The 19,516-nt window shown below is 38.1% G+C and overlaps 1 protein-coding gene across 1 annotated transcript in view; it reads left to right on the top strand.

Moving 5' to 3' along the window:
• Positions 1–1,957: 1,957 nt before the first annotated feature.
• The window catches only part of LOC142336875 (uncharacterized), a 29,786-nt gene continuing 12,227 nt past the window's right edge, over positions 1,958–19,516 (top strand). The window contains exon 1 of the mRNA XM_075385837.1: positions 1,958–2,292. Within this exon, the coding sequence (XP_075241952.1) occupies positions 2,265–2,292 (28 nt within the window). The 5' untranslated portion in view covers positions 1,958–2,264. The remainder of the gene's footprint in view (positions 2,293–19,516) is intronic.

Genomic DNA, 19,516 nt, shown 5'->3' with positions numbered 1-19,516 from the left:
TTTTTTGAATGGTCTTGATGAGTTTTTCTCCGGAATGGTCTTGATGAGTGCAATGTATGGGTTTATTAAGAGTTCTTTGAGCATTGTTGACTTCTTTCCAAGGTCAGCTATATTGTTGCCAAATTACCACAAACTCCATATATGGCTTGGATGTGGTTGCTAAGAAAAGTTCTTAGCGGGTAACCCGGGGATGAACTTACTTCGCCGGTTAGACTCACTTTAGCGTTTAAAGCTGACATAAAAGAAAAGTGATCATTAATAGTGATAAAGTCAACAGTTAATTGATACTATCACCTGTTGCCTCAACTGTCCAAATATATTGGCTATTACGTCAGCTGTCCAACAACAGCTACTATTTTAGACAATTGACGTAATCTTAAGTAGCAATTAGCACTTTTGTTAGTACGGCACCTATATTACCGACCGCAAAAAATATGCAGACTTGCAAATTAAGCACTTAATCTTGTGATTCCATTACTCGTTATTAATAGTGGCAATTGACCTTTCGTTTATAAAAAAATCTATTAAGAACTCAGTACATCTAAAAGCAGCATTAACATTCTATTATATTCTTATTATGCAAATTTGCATGATTTTTGCATCCGTTATTTCAATTGCACATGCATCCCTGAAAATTGTTATTGATAGTTTCCCTGAGTCTTTAATCTTTTTTCAATCCACTAATAAGTCAATGTGTCCAAAAGCGGTAATCTATGTAGATTAAAACTACGCAGTTATTAGCTTGTAAATTGCCAAAATTTATCGCATTTCTTGTTCTGTAAATCTGGCTATGAAAATAGCGAAAATGTATCGGTGTTGTAGTTTCTGGCTCTGTAAGAGTCGTATTTCAATTTTAAATCTACACAGTCGTGCTTAAAATTTTTAAGTTACTTCAGTGCAAACAATTCGAAAAAGGTGGTAATGAAGCTGATAAAATTCCAAAATTAAAAGCTCTTGTTAATTGGTCTGCAAAATTTGGGTCGTTTTAACGGAATTACTCAAACTTGCCTTATCTTCTGATGAAGACGCTTTCATTTTTTTTCTAGCACAAAAAAACTAACATCTTTGTTAAAAAATATAATTTTTATGATTTATTTGTATTATAAAAAGAACGTGTATTTTTGCTTGTTGTTATGACATCATTATCGCTGTCGTTGTATCTGAAAAAGCGTTAATTAGGGGGGCAATTAGTTTTTTCAATCACACAATTTGATTTTATGTACTATTTTAGTACTATTCATTTATCCAAGCACAAATCAACACTAAAATAGTTTTTCATCATCAAAGAAGAAGAAGAGTTTATCAAAATCTATGGAGCAGAAACAAACTTCAGAATTTATGCAAGCAGACAGCTCAAGGGTAGTTTTTTTGAGTTTTTTTTAAATTCACACAACCATTTTCCAAGCAGATAAATTTTGTATGGTTTCTCTGTGAAATTTGACAATCTTAAGTTAATTGAAAACTTCCCAAGATTTTGATTCTTTCTCATTCGTTTGCCCAGGGAAATGTCCCGAGCCAGCCCCTTATGAACAAACTAAGTGGTGCATTTACCCTACACAGGATCTGCATTCCAAATAGAAGATTAAGCAGAAGCAATTTCTAATACATGCACTAAACAGCAAAATTGCAAAATTTTCTATTTTGCTAAAATTGCTTTTATCGGCAAAGTTACAGACATCATACGAAGGAAACCCGCTGAAAGCTAATAATAGACCCATACGCATACCAAATGAAACACTGCAAAAAGAAATTTTCTCCCGGACTTCATATATGTTACTTTTATTCTGTTGATTTATTAAATGCTGTACAAATATTGCTATTGAATTTTCCAAAATTTCCATCTTTATAGCCATCTGTAGCGGAAAATGAGAAATAAAAACTAAAAAGCGGAACAGAAATCACCCTGTACTATCACATCACAGCGCTCATTATCATTAAAGAACGGACGTTCTCTAATTTATATATACATCAAGAATCGATCTCTCAGTTCCGATAAGTGTTCCAAAAATAGAACTTCAAATAAATTGGGTTCTTAAATGGTTCGATTACCATACCTGCATTTACCTTTGAGCTCTTACTTTCCTTCATAGAGGCCAAAAAGTTAAAATCTTTCAAACTACATGCTAATTTGCACTTTCGGTGTCTAAGGTGGAGCTTTTATTGTTAAAAAAATGCATATTTTGGCATAATTTTACAATTTGCAGCTGCAGGAACTTGAAGTTATAAATACCGAACTTTACTATCATCATAAACTGGGCGAAAAAATGCTGCTTAATAGCTCTTCAACTTCAGGTGAGATCAAATCAAGCTTGTTCGTATTATAATTGTTAAAAAGTAGCGTTGCTGTACTGTGATTTCAACGTGTTTTGTATAGATTTCAAAACTATCACCCCTGTTGAGTCCGTCTTTGACCGGTATTGGTTATGTGAAATTATAGTCTTTCCCTCTATAGTCTAGCCTCCTGCTTAGCGGGTATAGAATATATACCCTCATTAAACCGAAAAAATACAAAAATGGGGGCTAGAACTTATCGGTGAGGGAGGGGGGGGCATAATAGGGAAGAATTATAAATCATGCTAGGCTGATATATGACATCAAAATTGCTCTGGACGTTTTTAAGGCACTTGCTCGATTACGGAGGTAAAAAGGAATATATAGTCACGACACTCGCACTAACGGACACCTATTATTTGATTTCACGAAGGCGGGGCCCAAACTATGGGAAGAATTTGTATTTTGGGCTGAAAGAAGACAAATATCTGGTTTTGAAACTTAAATATTGAAAATATAACGGCTGTCCACCTAAAACAAAGAAACATCTTTACATCATCCATTTCATTGCAACTGTTTCAAATATGCCAGGATATATTATTTTGCAATTAGTTTTTGCGAACTTTTTATCTTCAATATCGTAGATTATCGTTCTATTACACGATATTCAGATAATGCAAATTACCAATTATTTAGCTTTGCCAAACCAAAAATTTACTATATACTACCTTTTTTAATAGAAAAATTCTTGAGTTTTTCTTAATAGCTCATATTATGCATTGAATTACGGAAATCCCTTTCTAAGAAGATGATGAGAGCAAGTTTCAATGACAGTCAAGCAAATACAAAATATCTAGAAAATATGCTCTATAAACGGGGAGCACTTTCATATCAATTATCAGTGAACAAATTCTATTAATTCTGTTTAGCTCATAAATAAACCTAATTTTGTCCACCTGAAAGATTATGCATTATATGCGCCGTTTCAGAACTATTATCGCCGGTCCTGTTTTCCACAGAGAAAGCCTTGATTGTTTGTTCTAGAGTGCCCGGATATTTCCATACCCTAAGATTCTTTGATGGTCTCTGTAAATCAACCCAATTGGTTAAGCCATCGTTTATTGCCATCTCTGACTAACATAACAAGATTACCTTCTTTGTTGCTTTCGCTCGAATTGATTTTCATATTTGAAGAATATCTAATGTCGGCAATTACTCTCTTCGTGATACATCTTATATAAAAAAAATGAGGAAATTCTAAAATTTTACATTTTTTATGATCTAAAGAATCCACTTGATAGAGCTAATTTTCTGTTCAAGACTATAAACTCTGACGATGCAAAACAATCAGTAGTCCGAGGATTCAATTCAACTCTATTTTTTGTCATATAACAACGTGTTATTAGAATAAAGCAACGTATAAGCATTATCAAGTTCAATGTAACAAGTGAAACTTAGACGGCAAGATTTTTTGATGCTCATTTAACAGGTTTTTTCGTCTGATGTCATTGACTTCAAAACAGTTCGTATTCAATCGGCAATTGTCTAGAAAACCTAAAAATATTAAGCCGAAAACCAGCTTAATCGATACATATAGTGATTATATTTACTTAAAATTAGGTCAAATGAACTTTTTCGGAACTTTCTACGTATATTAGAACGTATTTAAATCTTATTTTGAAGTTTAGAAATACTCGATTCTGATTGGATGAAATTCGTTCATTTACTGCGTAACATCCTCCGGCCCGGAAGAAGATGTTGGGAAAACTGATAAAAGTTTTACAAGCGGGCGGACGAGTGAACCGGTTGACGTACGTAAAACGGCGGAGCGCGCGACGCTATCGGAGCCGTAACGGAGTTCCACAATCCGAGCGGTTGGGTAGTAACCCCTGGGGTTGGTTTCCTCAACTATCCAAACCAAGTCGCCAGTCTTAAGGTGTTGCTCGGCAGGCGTCTGCCACTTAGAGCGTCGGTTCAGCGTCGGTACGTACTCTTTGATCCAACGGGACCAGATCGCATTAGCGTACGACTGCGCACGGGCGTAACGTTTACGATGGTCGAACTCATTGTTGCCGACAACAGACGGAATACAGGCAGAGTGTTCTCCTGAAAGAAAGTGGTTGGGCGTTAAAGCGTTCAAATCGCACGGATCGGCGCTTACGGGTGTTAGAGGACGCGTATTGAGAGCATTCTCCACGAGACAAAAGGTAGTATGCAGTAACTCATCCGTGAGGCGACGCGTGCCAAGAATAGTATACAACACGCGTTTGAAGCTGCGTACCAACCTCTCCCAGATACCACCTTGATGTGGTGCGCTGGGTGGATTGAACCTCCACTTTATACCTTTGTGAGCGAGCTCAGCTGCAATGTTGACAACGTTCCACTTTTCAATACTTTCTCGGAGTTCTTTCTCCGCTTCAATAAAGTTAGTGCCATTGTCTGACCAAATCATGGCAGGTGTACCCCTACGTGACACAAGCCGCTCAATTCCCATAACACAAGAACTGGTATCCATGGATGTAACTATCTCGACATGGACAGCGCGAGTAGTGAGACAGGTGAAGAGGAAGCCCCACCTTTTCTCAATAGTAAGCCGGACAGTAACATAGAATGGCGCGAAGTAGTCAACGCCAGAGTTCGTGAAGGGAGGGGACTGGTAAGCAAGTCTCTCCTTAGGTAAGTCAGACATGATTGGTTGCATAGTTACTGCTTGGAATTCTCGGCATCTCAGGCAGTGTGCTTTGATGGAACGCAAGGATGATCTTAATTTCAGTACTGTATAGTGTTCATGAACAATTGATCTTAGGTATTCAACGCCCTGATGATAATGCTTTCGTGCGTGTGTTCAAGGAACAGTTTTACAAACGGATGACGTGCATCTAAGATGATTGGGTACTTTACGTTAAACCCAACTTCAATTAACCGCTTGATGCGGCCCGAGGAACGGATTAGCCCATTTGGACTAATAAACGGTGAATGTGGAGCAATTCTGCTACTCCGTTTAACGAATTTATTGTCAAGAAGGTCTTTTCTTTCGGCTTCAAAAGACTCTCCTTGCACCAAATACTGTAGATGACGCTCGGCTTCGTCAAGCTCAGTAGGGTCGGTAATGCTACCATCGGGGTTACGGTAGCCGGCATGTTTCGGCAAAAGCCGGAGAACGTATGCAGCAATGCGCAAGTGCTTTTGGTAAGAACTAAACAAATCAAATGGGTATAACGACGGAACGGGAGTTGTCTGTTTTTTAACAGATGTAGCGAGAGAAACAGTGTCTTCTATAATGGCTGCTTGGTTGGCGCCAAGTTTGATGTTATTAATGACGTCTTTGTTCGGTACGAAAGGGAAACGTGAATTAGTTAAGAAATGTGGACCTTTGACCCAACTGCTTAGTTGCAAAGCTTCAGCGGACATCCCACGCGTGCCAGCGTCAGCTGGATTATCCTTAGTTGCGACGTGGTTCCATTGGTCAACGCTGGTACAGTCCAAAATTTCTCAAACACGGTTTGCAACAATGTTGTAATTGTTGTTTTTCATTAGAGTTAATTGGTTGTTTTTCATTAGAGTTAATCCATTGGAGGACGGTCGTGCTGTCTGTCCACACGAATACTTGGTTAACAGTTACAGTAAGTGCCTGAATAATTTCGTTCTTCAGCCGAGCGGCAAGTAGAGCTGCTTGCAATTCCAGTTTAGGGACAGTCATTACTTTCATTGGCGCCAGGTGCGCTTTCCCCAAAACAAACGCAAGCTCTGTTTTTATCTTGCCCGTAGGAGTTGTTACTCGGGCTCGAAGAAATGCGACGGCACTAAAAATATCCTGGGAACTGTCACCGAACATATGCAACTCTGTATTATCAAAGCGTCCATTAAAGTTACTTCGAGGAATTTTGATGTTTTCAAGCTTTGGTAAGTCCGCACTCCAGACCAAAAATCTTTGAACCATGTCCTGTGGGAGCTCGTCATACCATTGTTGTCCTGTGACACGCCAGATGTCTTTTAAGAGCAGTCGCGCACCGACGGTAAACGGTGCGACAAGACCAATGGGGTCAAAGACTTTCGAGACAAGACTTAGGACCAAGCGTTGCGTGAGGGACTTGGTGATAGCGCAGCTTGTACCCCGACTCACAACTAAAGTGTCATTAGTGTGATCCCACTTTAACCCTAGCACATGCGATGAATCCTCCTGACATGAAACAATAACCTTGGGCTCAGTAGATTGAGGGGAACCATCAATTCGGTCAGCCAGAATTGGTACCTTGCTTACGAACTTTGTAAGCTTGAACCCACCGAGATGGAGAAGATGTACCAATTCCTTCGATCCATTGATGGCTTTCTCGGGAGACTCCACTGAGTCAAGATAATCGTCCATGTAGAAGTTTTCAAGGACGGCTTTTGCAGCTTCGGGGTAAAACTTGGCATTGTCTCTCGCAGTGAGTTGTAATGCATAGTTGGCGCATGTGGGCGAGTCTTTAGCCCCGAATATATGGCGCGTATATTGATACACTACAACGTCAGTTTTGGGGTCCTCCCGCCACAGAAAGTGAAGTGATGGTTGATCTGATGGTAATACACCAACCTGTAGAAACATTCCCTCGATGTCGGCAGAGACGGCATATGGATGTTGTCGGAAGCGAAGAAGTACGTAAATAAGATTTTGGAGCAGATCAAGGCCAGTGAGCAAAGATTTATTCATTGAAGCGCCATGAATTTTTGCTGCTCCATTGAGCACCCTACGCACCTTACCTGGTTTGTTCGGGTTTAAAACCGGATGGGGGGTAGGTACCACTCTTTATCAGACGGGCTCTCAACCTTGTGAGCGTCCGGAACCTCAATTACATACCCCTTATTTAGGTCTTCCTTGATGGTACTAGTATACTTCTCTCTGAGGTCTTCATCCTTGGCCAAACGTTTTTCGAGCGATTTTAGTTGCACAAGGGAGGAGAAGTAATTATTTGGGAGCTGGATGTTGTCTGCTGCCCACAGCATTCCGACATCGTATCTCAGGCCATTGTGTATGGTGGTACTGTCGAGAATTTCTTGAGCCCTTGCGTCTGCTGCAGATCTTGAGTCTACCTGCTTGTTTGCTCCAAATGATTCAATGTCGTACCATGATTTTACTTGACTTGCTAACTCATTGTTCTGTTCGATATTCACTTTAAAGCACGTTGAGGTTAAACACGAACTTGATGGTAACGGACCGCTTAAGACCCAACCTATGGGTAAGCGTACGGCAACGGGTGAACGCTTCTCATCGGCAAAGAAGTATTCTAACGGGCGGATGGCATGATAGACATCTTGTCCGAGTATCATCTCAATGTCTTCATAGGAATATGTCACGGGATTAAGGACCGCTAAGAGTGGGTAATTCTCTTGCAGGGCCTGTACATTAATTATATCAGAGCCGACGTTCAGACTCTCTTTAACGAAAGGGTTGATGGTAAATGGTTCGAAATCTTGATGTTCTCTTGGTTTCACAGTAACTTCGACAATCCTAGTGTCAACTACTTCTTCGGTATTAATACCCTTGACAGTTAGCTTTAGTGCTTTACCGTGCAAACCGAGTCTATCTGCTAGACTACCGGCCACCCAAGAGTTACTGCAGGCGGTATCACACAATACTAAAGCCTTGGTATCTAAACCGGACGAATTGACCAACTGCAATTCCGTTACCTGAAGGAGCCCCTTAACATCAGTAACAGATGACATTGTTTTGGTCCTATTAGACGGCTGTTAACTAGTAGTTGCTTTATTTGGACCTGTGTTGCCAGAAGACTGGATATTATTTGGATTTGTTGACTCTTTTGTTGGGAAAACCCTATCTGCTCCATGCAATAGTGAGTTATGCGAACTATTACACCCTTCTGCTCGGCACTTTCTTGGTTGAGGACACTGGCGGAATGTGTGCTTATCACGTAAGCACGAAAAGCAAAGTTTATTATCGGCCACCAACTTAGCTCTCTGGGTTGGGGTATTTTCTTTGAAAACTCGACACTCCCATAGCCGGTGGTTACCTTTACATACATTGAACCGAGAGTAATTGTTTGTGAAAGAAGATGACATTTGTTTCTTTGTTTCCCTTTGTTGTGAATTTGATGCAAACACTTTTGAGGCTGTTTTGGTCTTGGTTACTGAAGTTCTGTTCTCTTCAGGTTTGGCCTTGGTTGCACTTTGTTTCATAAGATCATGGGCCTCAGTCTTTTCTTTAAGCCAATCGTTAAAGTCAAGGAGGGTAAGCTTAACCCAGTGCTTCTTAACCGTAAAGAGCGACCATGACTCTTTCATGTTTGGTGGTAACTTCTGTACTGCTTGGTTAAGTAGGGAAGCGCTCTTCATATCAGCATCATACGATAGTGACTTGAAAACCCCAACGAGGCTGGATATGGCTGCAGAATAGTTAATGATGTTATAACTATTGTGCATTTTAAGAGGCGGAAAGTTGCTTAGTTTATCCAAGTGTGCACTTACGACTGCCTGTGGCTGGCCAAATTTACGTTCCAAAGTCCTTAGTGCATCCTTGTACATTAAACCACAGTAAGCAAACTCGGCGATTGCAATCTTTGCTTTACCAGTGACGAGTGTTTCAAGGTATGTCAATTTAACGTCATCAGTGAGCGACTGCGAGTCAATCGCGCTTTTGAATTGACCGTACCACTCATGCCACCTTAATGGGTCGCCATTAAACTCTGCAAGTTTCCACCCGGGCAAAGGGTCGTTTTCTTACTTGTTATCGCATCAGCCAGTTCCCTAATCAATGACGCATTGTCTGGTATCGAAGGGGCAGGAGCAGACACCTGCGGACCCCTCCAACTCAACGGAGTGGGCCCAACACAGGGGTATGTTGGCTGAAAAACCGGAGTACCTAGACCAGGTACAACATTACTAGTAGTCGCGATCGGGTTTTCCTGCTGTGCGCCAGATGGTGATTGCATATCAATCAAAAGGGGCGAATTCTGATAAATTCGTAGTGGAACATAAGTGCTTGATGGTGCGATATGGGTGTGTATTTTTGGAGGCAGACTATTCACGGTGGTTGTGTCTTGGTTGACTATTGACGGTTTTTGCTCTGGAAACCGCCAATGACTCATATTTGGCACAAAGTTTTGGCCAAATGGGATATTGGGCATATTTGGGACAGGAGCAGCAACGGAACGTACAGCTTTGTGTACTGGGTTATTATTATTCTGGAAAGTGTTGTTGACGAGAGGAGGATTAATCAAAGGGGCGTGTGGGATTGGAGCAGTGAGGTTAGGTGCGAAGACTGGGTTCGGGATCGGAAGGACGTTAGGATGAGCGGGTTTGGAGTTGTGCTGTTGAATGTTCGGACTTGGTGGGGCGCTTGGGTGCATGGGAACGTTGATTGCGGCGGCTGGATGATTTGTTGTCGGAAAAGGAGGAAGAGTGGCGTTTGGTGCTCGGGGGACAAAATTAATTTGTTGTCGGAGGCATATACGCTGGGCCGAATCATTCTCGGGCAGACTTGATGTTTCAGGTCCCCTGGATTGCGAAATTTGAAGTTGTGCGTTGGGAAAAACTTCGGTTGTAATATTCTGATTTTGTTGTGGTGCGAACGTTTGTTTTGGAATGGGCTGTTGAACGGGCGGTGAAGAAGCCCCTGGGGCGTGTACAGAAGGCAGCTGACTATCCGCGGTTCCTTGGTTAGTTATGCTTGGAAGCGCCGTGCCTTGCTGGCATGTTTGATTCATTTGCGCCCTTAGGTGCGCCTGGTACAACGCCTGTGTGTTAGCAGCAGCCAAAAAATTTTCAGGTGGAGTATAATAGGGGTCGAGTTGCTGCAAGGTCTCATTGCTTAAAATGTATTTGCCACGACAATTTTTTGGAATGGAATGCCTTGAAATTTCAGTGTTCTGATCTTCCACTGTTTTGCCGTTGTTGTGGCTAGGACATTCTGGAGGGTCAATCATAACCTGAGGTTCGCTAGTTTTCTCCTCATTGTGAAAACTTAAAGCAAGTGAGGTGTTGATCCAATCTTGGACAGCCTTTTCACTTCTCATTGAGCTCCTAGCACTTGCAGTTGTTTCAGATTGGCTACCTTTAGAAACGGCGTCCAGCAACTCAAATTCTTGCAGAGTTGCCTCTGCCAACCGTGTCCTGTTGTTTTCCTCCAGTTCATCCAATTCCATTTGCTTTTTCTGTTTAGCAAGGCGAATGGCTGCCTCATTCTGTTTTTCAATTTCTTCACGCTTCATCTTAGCAATTACGTAATCATGTTTACGCTGACTAGATGTTTTTGACGATGTCATAATTGAGGGAAGTCTAGAACGAATGGAAGCCCTCGGTTCCTGAAACTCACTCACTTTATCATCAGCAGAGTTGATGTAGTTTCGTGCTGAAGTGAGGATCTTGTCGTTCTTGGTTGTCATTGCCTCTAAGTAAGACTCTAGTGAAGGAACAAGTGCACTTGGATCCTCCGTTTTTCCAGCGAATGCCATCAGGTCCTCATTTTTGTCTACAACGGTCATAAATGCTTCGTTGCACTTTGTTACTAGGCGTTCAACTTTCACTCGCCTACTTTGACCATTTATACAATGAAAGCTATTTTCATGTATAGCATGCAATTCAGCCTCACGCTTTGACCTGGCAGCGTACAACTTTTTGACTTTTTGATCAAGTTTATTAGACATCATGATGTTATTTTTTCCAAAGCGCAGACCACTGCACACGGTTATATTTTATATGCACACTCCAAACAAACCTAATACACGCAAAACGAACCCAACGCAAAAGATATCAAACACAGCACACTGTAGACAGTCTGTAAAACAAACCACCCAAAGAGCAAAGAAGGTCGTAGAGCACACTGTGCCTGACAAAAAAAGAAGTGGAGCGCTGAACGCTATGCGCTCAACGCGGAGGGAGGCAAAGGACACACGGGAAGTCGAGCGAGCAACGCGCGACGAAACGGAGACGTTACGGACGGAAAGTCGAGCGAGCAACGCGCAACGTGACGGAAACGGGACAGACGAGAAGTCGAGCGAGCAACGTGCGACAAAACGGAACCGGGACGTGCAGGAAAACGAACGAAACGGGACGGTGGGAAAGAACGGGCGGGAAATGAGTTCGGAAAGAACTATGTGAGCAGACCACAGCAAAAACTCAAGCAAGCAACCTAGCCGTAACTCCAGAACAAACTTAAGTCACACCCTAGGAAGAAGGAGAGAAGCTACTGCAAGACAATCTAATATAGTTCATAATGGGTTCATAACGACAAATTTAACGACAAATTATTTTACGGCAATGCAGTAGTACACTAAAAGGATGAAAAGGTCGAGAAATTTACTAGCCGTAACTACAGAATAAACTTAAGTCACATCCTAGCAAAACCCAAACCAAAACAAACAATCAGCATACTAACGGTGTTAAACAAACTACAGCAAAATTGAATGAACTACAATAGTGTATTTGTAGACTAAGACAGTTGGAAAAGTCAAGAAACAATCCAGCCGTAACTCGAGAACAAACTTAAGTCACACCCTAGAAGGTAACAAGACCAAACCAACTAGCAATCATACAGGTACACACAAACATAGAGCAGCAAAATCAAAATACTACAACAGGAGGGCTAGTAAATAAGTAAAGTTGAAAAGTCAAAGGACAATCCAGCCGTAACTCGAGAATAAACTTAAGTCACACCCTAGAAAGCTATAAAACTTAAAATACTACAGCAAAACAACAACATACTTTATCACATATGACATACTACACTGAAATTCAGAAAAGTGGACGGAGAAAACGAAAAGCGAAGTTTTGTGAGAGCGACGTTATTGAAAAAGGGAATACGGAGAACTGAAAATTTAAAGGACAAAAAGGACGCGCACGAAACGGTACATAAACGAGCGACGAGAAAAATTATTGGGATTCAATCGTTTTTTTTCATCTGTAGGCCGGAGGTTGTGAAATTTTTCACAACTTTTTCTGTGTTAATTGAGTTTCACTCAATTATCGAACCTTCTTGTTGGAGAAATTGATTTTTGACGACCTTGTCAAATTTTTATGCTTTTGTCCAATTTTTCAAATATTGGTCAATTTTTTTGCAAATTCTTGATAACAGAACGGTATTCCAGTGAATTGGACGGTTTTAAACTCAAAAATACGGTTTATCAATGTTCGGTATTGATTTTCTTTAGTTTTAAGATTTGCATCAAAATTGACCAAAAATTTTCAAAATTGAACGATTTAGCATTATTTTCTCTCAATTTTCTCTATATCAGAGGTACTTTTTTGATATACTAACAGACTATATCATTTTCTTGAATTTTTGGTAAATCGGCCAAAAATTTTCGAAATTGATGTTTTTTTGTCTAAAAATTTGTGGGCCCCCTTACCAAAGTTTTTTTTCAAAGATTAGTTTACTTCTACTACACCAATGTCAAAAAAATCCACGGGTTGGGTTTCTTGCCGTCTAAATGATAAATCTAATTAATTCACACAAATCAGCAAAAATATTTATTAATGTTCTGTCTTACAGTTTTGGTAATGATTCAGATGAGGCCACCACTTTTTTAGTACTGTCATCCTTCTTTTGTCAGGACCTTTTAGCATCTGCTTCGAGAGGTTGGAGTTATAAGCTGCAATCCAACACATCTGATACGTCTGCGCACAGATAGTAGTTTGGGTGGGCTGAATTTTTTTGAAGTTCTTTTGACACTCTTTAGGTGTCCTCAAGTTTGGTCTTTGAACCCGTACAATTCCTGTTTCGTTTCGTTGACGGCGGTAAAAGTCGGTCCAGGGTAACACCTGTAATTGTTGTTCGTAGGCGACACGTGGAACAAACAATCGGGTTCCGTTGTGGGTAAAATCCAAAGGGTGCAATCACACGTAAAATCAGAGCTCACTAACTCATTTTTTCTCGGCCAAACAGGAACAAGGACCGCCCGTCCTAATTTATTCAAACGATCGTTCAAACTAAATACGTTTATCACAACAATTAGGCTAAAGCGTTGCGTTCATAAGCGGGAGCGGCATCAATATTGAAGGTGAAAACACTCTTCCGAAAGCTTCAATTTATTCAATCGAAACGTATTTATATTCAACTGTAAGCAACGTATTAAGCATTAACGATCAATGTAACAAGTGAAAATTTAGACGGCAAGGTTTTTTGATGCTCATTTAACAGATTTGTTCGTCTGATGTCATTGACTTCAAAACAGTTCGTATTCAATCGGCAATTGTCTAGAAACCCAGAAAATATTAAGCCGAAAACCAGCTTAATCGATTCATATAGTGGTTACATTTACATAAAATTAGGTTAAATGAACTTTTTCGGAACTTTCTACGTATATTAGAACATACTTAAATCTTATTTTAAAGTTTAGAAATACTCGATTCTGATTGGATGAAATTCATTCATTTACTGCGTAACAAAGACAAAAACATCCTAGTTGACAGAACAGTTTCCGTGACCAAAGAGTTCCTCACCATATCATACACAGAGTTGATGCAACTTCTAACCAATCGTTCTTATGCACCTACAAAATGAGGGGCTGCCGTTGCATTGTACTTCCACGTAACGCTCTTTAAATTCAATTATCTTCAATCATCTCATTGTAATATGCTTCAATTGTAATCTGCAAGCTCTTCCTCAACTAAGTATGTCCTGTTGTCGCTGACTTTCGTAAGTAGTTTGGTTTCTCGATAAGGAATGTACTAAAAAAAAACAAAACTTTTTGTTCTAAATAAGTATTGCTTTTTCTTGTTTTTCATTGCAAAAAAAAATATGCACTTTCTTTGTTAAAATTTTTTTTGCCAGCACTATTGGCAACTGGTTCAACTTTTTCCAGCCCCAAGTTCTTTGATGAATTGAAAAGAAAAAAATTTCTTTAAAAGAACTTTTTCGAGGCATGGCGGTGGAAAAACAAATACTGAGACATTTGTTGGTTTCTTTAACAGTTTTTTTGGTTCTTTTTAACAGACTCTTGCTCTCTGTCTTATAGTTCAGATTTTTCTAAAATGTATGCAATTGAATATGGCGCTAGAAAAAATTTCTGATGAGATGACACAAATGTTCCGATTATCAACCAAAGTCGTTGAGTTGATTGATCTCTCATGCAAAAAAAACAAAAATTTGTAGTATTCTACTAGAATACTTTAGATCGTGAAAAAAAAGTCATTTTAAAAAGTCATTTTAAGTCAATTTTTTGACGATTACACATTATTTAAACGTGATTCGCAAATCAAGATTTTTCAAACAAATTTTGCAATCATCACAGTAAAGGTGTTTCTGAACACTTGTCCGTTTTGGCTTTATCTAAAGCTTTTGTTTGGACTTCGATACTCATACTTCGATACTAAATTTAAACTAGTAATGATTTCCCATTATAAAAACTCTCAGCTTATCAAGCATTTTTGTCATTTGAATCTCATAATTCAAGCGGTTTGAGACTTAATTCAATTTGTAAACGTTCTGTAACCTTTTAATACCCAAACCGTTTCCACTTTTAATTAGTTCAAGTTTATTGAGTTCATATCTGTCGTCTTTGTGAAAGTCATATCTCAAACCTAGATTTATCAAGACTTTCGATACCAAACCTCAACTTTCATCGTGCCACACTAAAGTTTTTTTGAAAATACGGGAAGAGAAAAGAATATTCCACACCTGTGTAAGGTTTTCTTTAACAACCGTATAAGCTTATTCAAGAATACGCCACACAATATACTCTTGAGAACCAATTGTTGTCTCTAAAAGACGATCGGAATTGAAAAAAGATCACAAAAAGTTTTTGACAGCGACGGACTGCTTAGGTTTGAGAGACGATTTGAAAAAGCAATGATTTACCTTTTACAGAAAACGCCCTCTGATACTCAGCGCAAGTGCCCAGTTGCCAAGCTGTTTATCGAGAAAAACACATCACGACCGCGGAGATCTCGGGAACTGAATATGTTTGTGCGCATATATTTAAATATATATATATATATATATATATATATATATATATATATATATATATATATATATATATATATAAGTGATATATATAAGTGTATATATATATATATATATATATATATATATATATATATATATATACATATATATATATTTATATATATATATATATATATATATATATATATATATATATAAACAGGAGGCTTTCTTCATAGTCGGAACTTATCCGCAACGATCTAACAAATTTGGTGAAATTTACGCTGGAGAGCAGATAAAATGAGAAAAATCAGACCGAGGATGTCTTCTGAACCCACTTTTCATTTGCTGGACAACGCCATGCTCTAAACAATTGTGAACACTGGAATAGATAAGACCAATTGCTCAGCCAGAACTCAATTATATTTGCATGTTTACTCGATTGATCAGAAGAGCAGTTCGTCTCAGAGTTTTCAAAAACTTCTCAACTGACTGTTTGTTACTGACCAATTGAAGCCTTTTTATGTTATTGAAAATACCCAGATCAGATTGTTTCAGACATCGGAAAAATTTTTGTTGGTGCCAACCAGGCGAAGAAACTCAAATTTCAGAGAAACTACAAGCCAAACATTGACTAAATACGACTTCAGCCGCCGCAACAGAACATCCTGTGAAGGTTCAATCCAGCTCTAGCACAGCACCTCCGAGGAGTTTTGGAACGACCACTGCAGTCAGCATACAAAGCCTGCTTGTTGTTCTGGGAAACCGTAAGCTAACATTTTTTGTCCTCCATACAATTTTAGCGGAGGAAGAAGGAATGCCGAAATCACGTCTTTTGTCACGTGTTTGGAGCAGTTTGATTGACGAAAAACCCTTAACGCCAAACCATTTCCTGATGAGACGACCAAAGTTGTGCGTCAATTTTCTGTTAAACAACCAAACTGGGCTCTAAATTACTTATTTCAAGGCTCACAGAACCCGTCGGTCCCTTTTTGCTCTCGTTTTGCTCTCTCCATTTGGTCTGATCATCACGCGGTGCATGTGAGCGGAGACGAACTGGTAAGAAATTTCAGCGTCAAGACTAGTATTGGTATGATACAAGGTCCCACAGGGGGATTAGGCTCAGTATTTGAAAATGAGAAATTTTTGTTCTTTTTCGATAGCTTCGAATGAGTACTCATCCAGTTTATTGACAATACATTGAGAATCTTGTCAAACTGATCCTCAAAACTCATTCGAATTAGAGAAACTTTTTGATGCAGTAAAAATCAATGTCTGATTATATAAAATCTTTTGGATTTGTAATGTTCATTTTTGATAAAATTAATTCTTGAACTTTGCTATTGCTCACCGGAGTGTAAACAATCCGTAACCGTTTACAACCCTTTCCTTGTTGTTTAGTCCAATATCATTGAATTCTCATTTATCATCGATGTAAAAGCCATATCTCTAACTAATTTTTCCTGACTTCGATTCCAAAATTTTTGGTTCACTGCCATACATGAGTTTCAACGTCCCAAAATTGACTTTCATGATAAATGCGAGTATAAACCACACATTTTTTAGTTTTTTAAGCAACCGTACAATCTCATACGCGAATACAAAATACAATAAATTTTGAAAACCAGTCCTTGTTGTCTTTGAAAATGGATCAAACTTGAGAAAATATAACAGTCTCAATAATAAAATTTTTCGAAAGATTGTATTTTATTGTGAAATTTTTACGGAGCAAGTCACCTTGGTATTTTAATCAAGTTTAACTGACAAAGTATAAGTTGATCAATATCGCTGTTTCTTTATAAGGAAATTTATTAAATTTTAAGTGAGTTCTAAATTTAGATTTACATATAGCAAAGACTTTTTTTTGGTGAAGTTGATTTTGTGGCATCATATGTCCCTATTCTTGAGGTATATAATATGAATTATTTATACGAAAGATATGTTGTAGTATTGAAGCAGGTTATAGCTCTTCTTCATTTTTTCTATAGCAATTGTGCGCCTAAATCAATTATTTGATGCAGTTGTTTAGCAGCTTTATCATCGTGACCTTTTGATAGCATTGCATCTGTTTACATCCGAATAAGTTGAAAATTTTATTTGATCAAGAATTTCTGGAGAAACATCGCTTCAAATTTTCATACTACTTGACCCCTCTACTAAACGTTGCCATTGTTTAAATATATTTGTTCAAAATAAAGCTGCGTAATCATACAAAAAATATTTGTTTTGATTTTTTTAAAGTATTTGTGAGATCAATAATAAAGATTTAATAGATTTTAAATCTAATTATATATATATATATAATTATATAATTATATATATATATATATATATATATATATTTTAATCTGCAAACATGTAAATTAAACTAACCACTTGGTTAATGTTACATGTTAGAAATTTATTAATCAAACATTATTTTTTTTCTAATTTATAACAAACTAAGGTTCGGTTTTCGTAAAATAATTTAATTAAAAATATGTTTAAATCCTGCAACCCTTCTGTCTATTGGAACTCTTTCGTGTCGTTTAAGCATTTCCGCTGTAACTTTTTGTTTAAATTTGGTCTTCGACGTTTCTTTTCTAATTGTAATTGGAAGTGTGTTCCATTTTCGAATAAAGTTACGAACAATTGAACCATTACTCCATTTTGACTTACATTTTTGTTCTAAGAAAAGGTTATGGGTTCGTTTGTTTACAATAATAGGCACGTTTTCTAAAAATCTGAAATGTTTATTAGAGCGATTTCTTGTTTATTGGAGAATACTGAAAAACCTATTTAAAGACACCCCTGTTATTTGGAGCTCTGCTGGAAGAATTTTAGTCTCCAGAAGTAGATCTCTGGCAGTATCGTATTTGGTTTTCATAAAGCAAACTTTTATCCCCAGTTTATCTGTTTGTTAATTCGGTCAATAGAGTAAGATGGTAAATTTTGAAAAAAAATTGCGCTAAAATCTAAATGAGACAAAACTAGTGATTTAAAAAGATTTATTCTTGTTTTTAGCGGTACCTGATAACGAACCAAATATAATGATCTGATTGCTGAAGCCATTTTTCTGATAACCTTATTTAAAGAGTGTGACAACAATTTCGTTTTCGTCAACGCATTGGTTTATCTTTTCAGTTAATGAAATGAAAGTATCGAGAGAGGACTTTTGCTTTTGAAAGCCGAATTGATTCTTGTTAATCAGACAATTAAGAGTTAGGTGGTGAGTTAGTTGTTCAAGTAGTAATCGCTCAAAATTTTTTGCTAGAGTTGGTGTGACTGATATGGGTCGATAGTTTTCTGGTTCTAGTCGGTCTCCCTTTTTATAGACAGGTGTAACATGCGCTGTTTTCAAAATATTAGGAAACGTGCTTTTGTTTATACATTCATTGACGACAAATTGTAAATGAGTTCCAATATACAGTTTACTATCTTTTAGCGCCCATGCTGGTATATAGCCCGGTCCGGGAGATTTATGCTTAGGTAGATTATCAATAACATTATACAATTCTTTTCTGGTGACTGGTCGGAAGATAAATTCCGGTCCATCAAATGTTAGTGAAGAACAGTTTGGAGCAACGTATTTGCCTTTGTATAATCCTAGTCTCGCAAAACAATTATTAAGAACATTGGCAATCTCTCTGTCATCCTCAACAAAATGACTATCTTCTCTTAATTTGTCAATTTTTTCTATTTGGCTGTAGGAATTGATCCTGTTTTTGATGAATTTTCATTGTTCTCTTGAAGTTGGTAGCTGCTGGAAAAAAATTCTTTGTGTAATCATCTGCAGCTTTTTTCAGTTTTCTATTCACTGAATTGCGTAAAGATTTGTAAAAGTTATAAATCTCTGATTTTGGGTTTTTCTTCCCAAGAGACGGTGTTTTTCATTTATGACACAACGTAATTCTTTTGTCAACCATTGCTTTTGTTGTTTTTTGGTACTACTTTCTACCAACTTCAAGGGTGCATGACAACTCAGTATATTTTCAAAAATTTTGATAAATTTTAAAAACATTTCGTTCGGCTCATTTATCTGGTACATAAGCGACCAATCTTGCAGCGCAATGTCACGATTGAAATTTGATCTTGAATTTTTCTTGGTATTACGTATCAAAAACTGCCTTTTCTTATCACTGTGATCTATTTTTAATGATGACTGGTATACTATTGTGAAGTGATCAACTCCAAGAGTCGACTCTAGAACACTGGCTTCAAAAATTTGGTTCTTCGAGATAAAGCAGTGATCAATTACCGAATATTTTTCACCATTTGTCCATGTTGCCTCCGTTTCATTAACGTAACATAGCCCATTCTTTGCTGTGAAAATATCAAGTGACTGTCTACCTTTTGTGCCTAACAAGTTTATATTGTAATCTCCTA

This window comes from Convolutriloba macropyga, chromosome 3 (genome assembly GCF_964194025.1).
Source record: "Convolutriloba macropyga chromosome 3, txConMacr16.3, whole genome shotgun sequence".
In the NCBI taxonomy this organism is placed as follows: domain Eukaryota; kingdom Metazoa; phylum Xenacoelomorpha; order Acoela; family Convolutidae; genus Convolutriloba; species Convolutriloba macropyga.
This window is presented reverse-complemented; position numbering and strand designations above follow the sequence as displayed.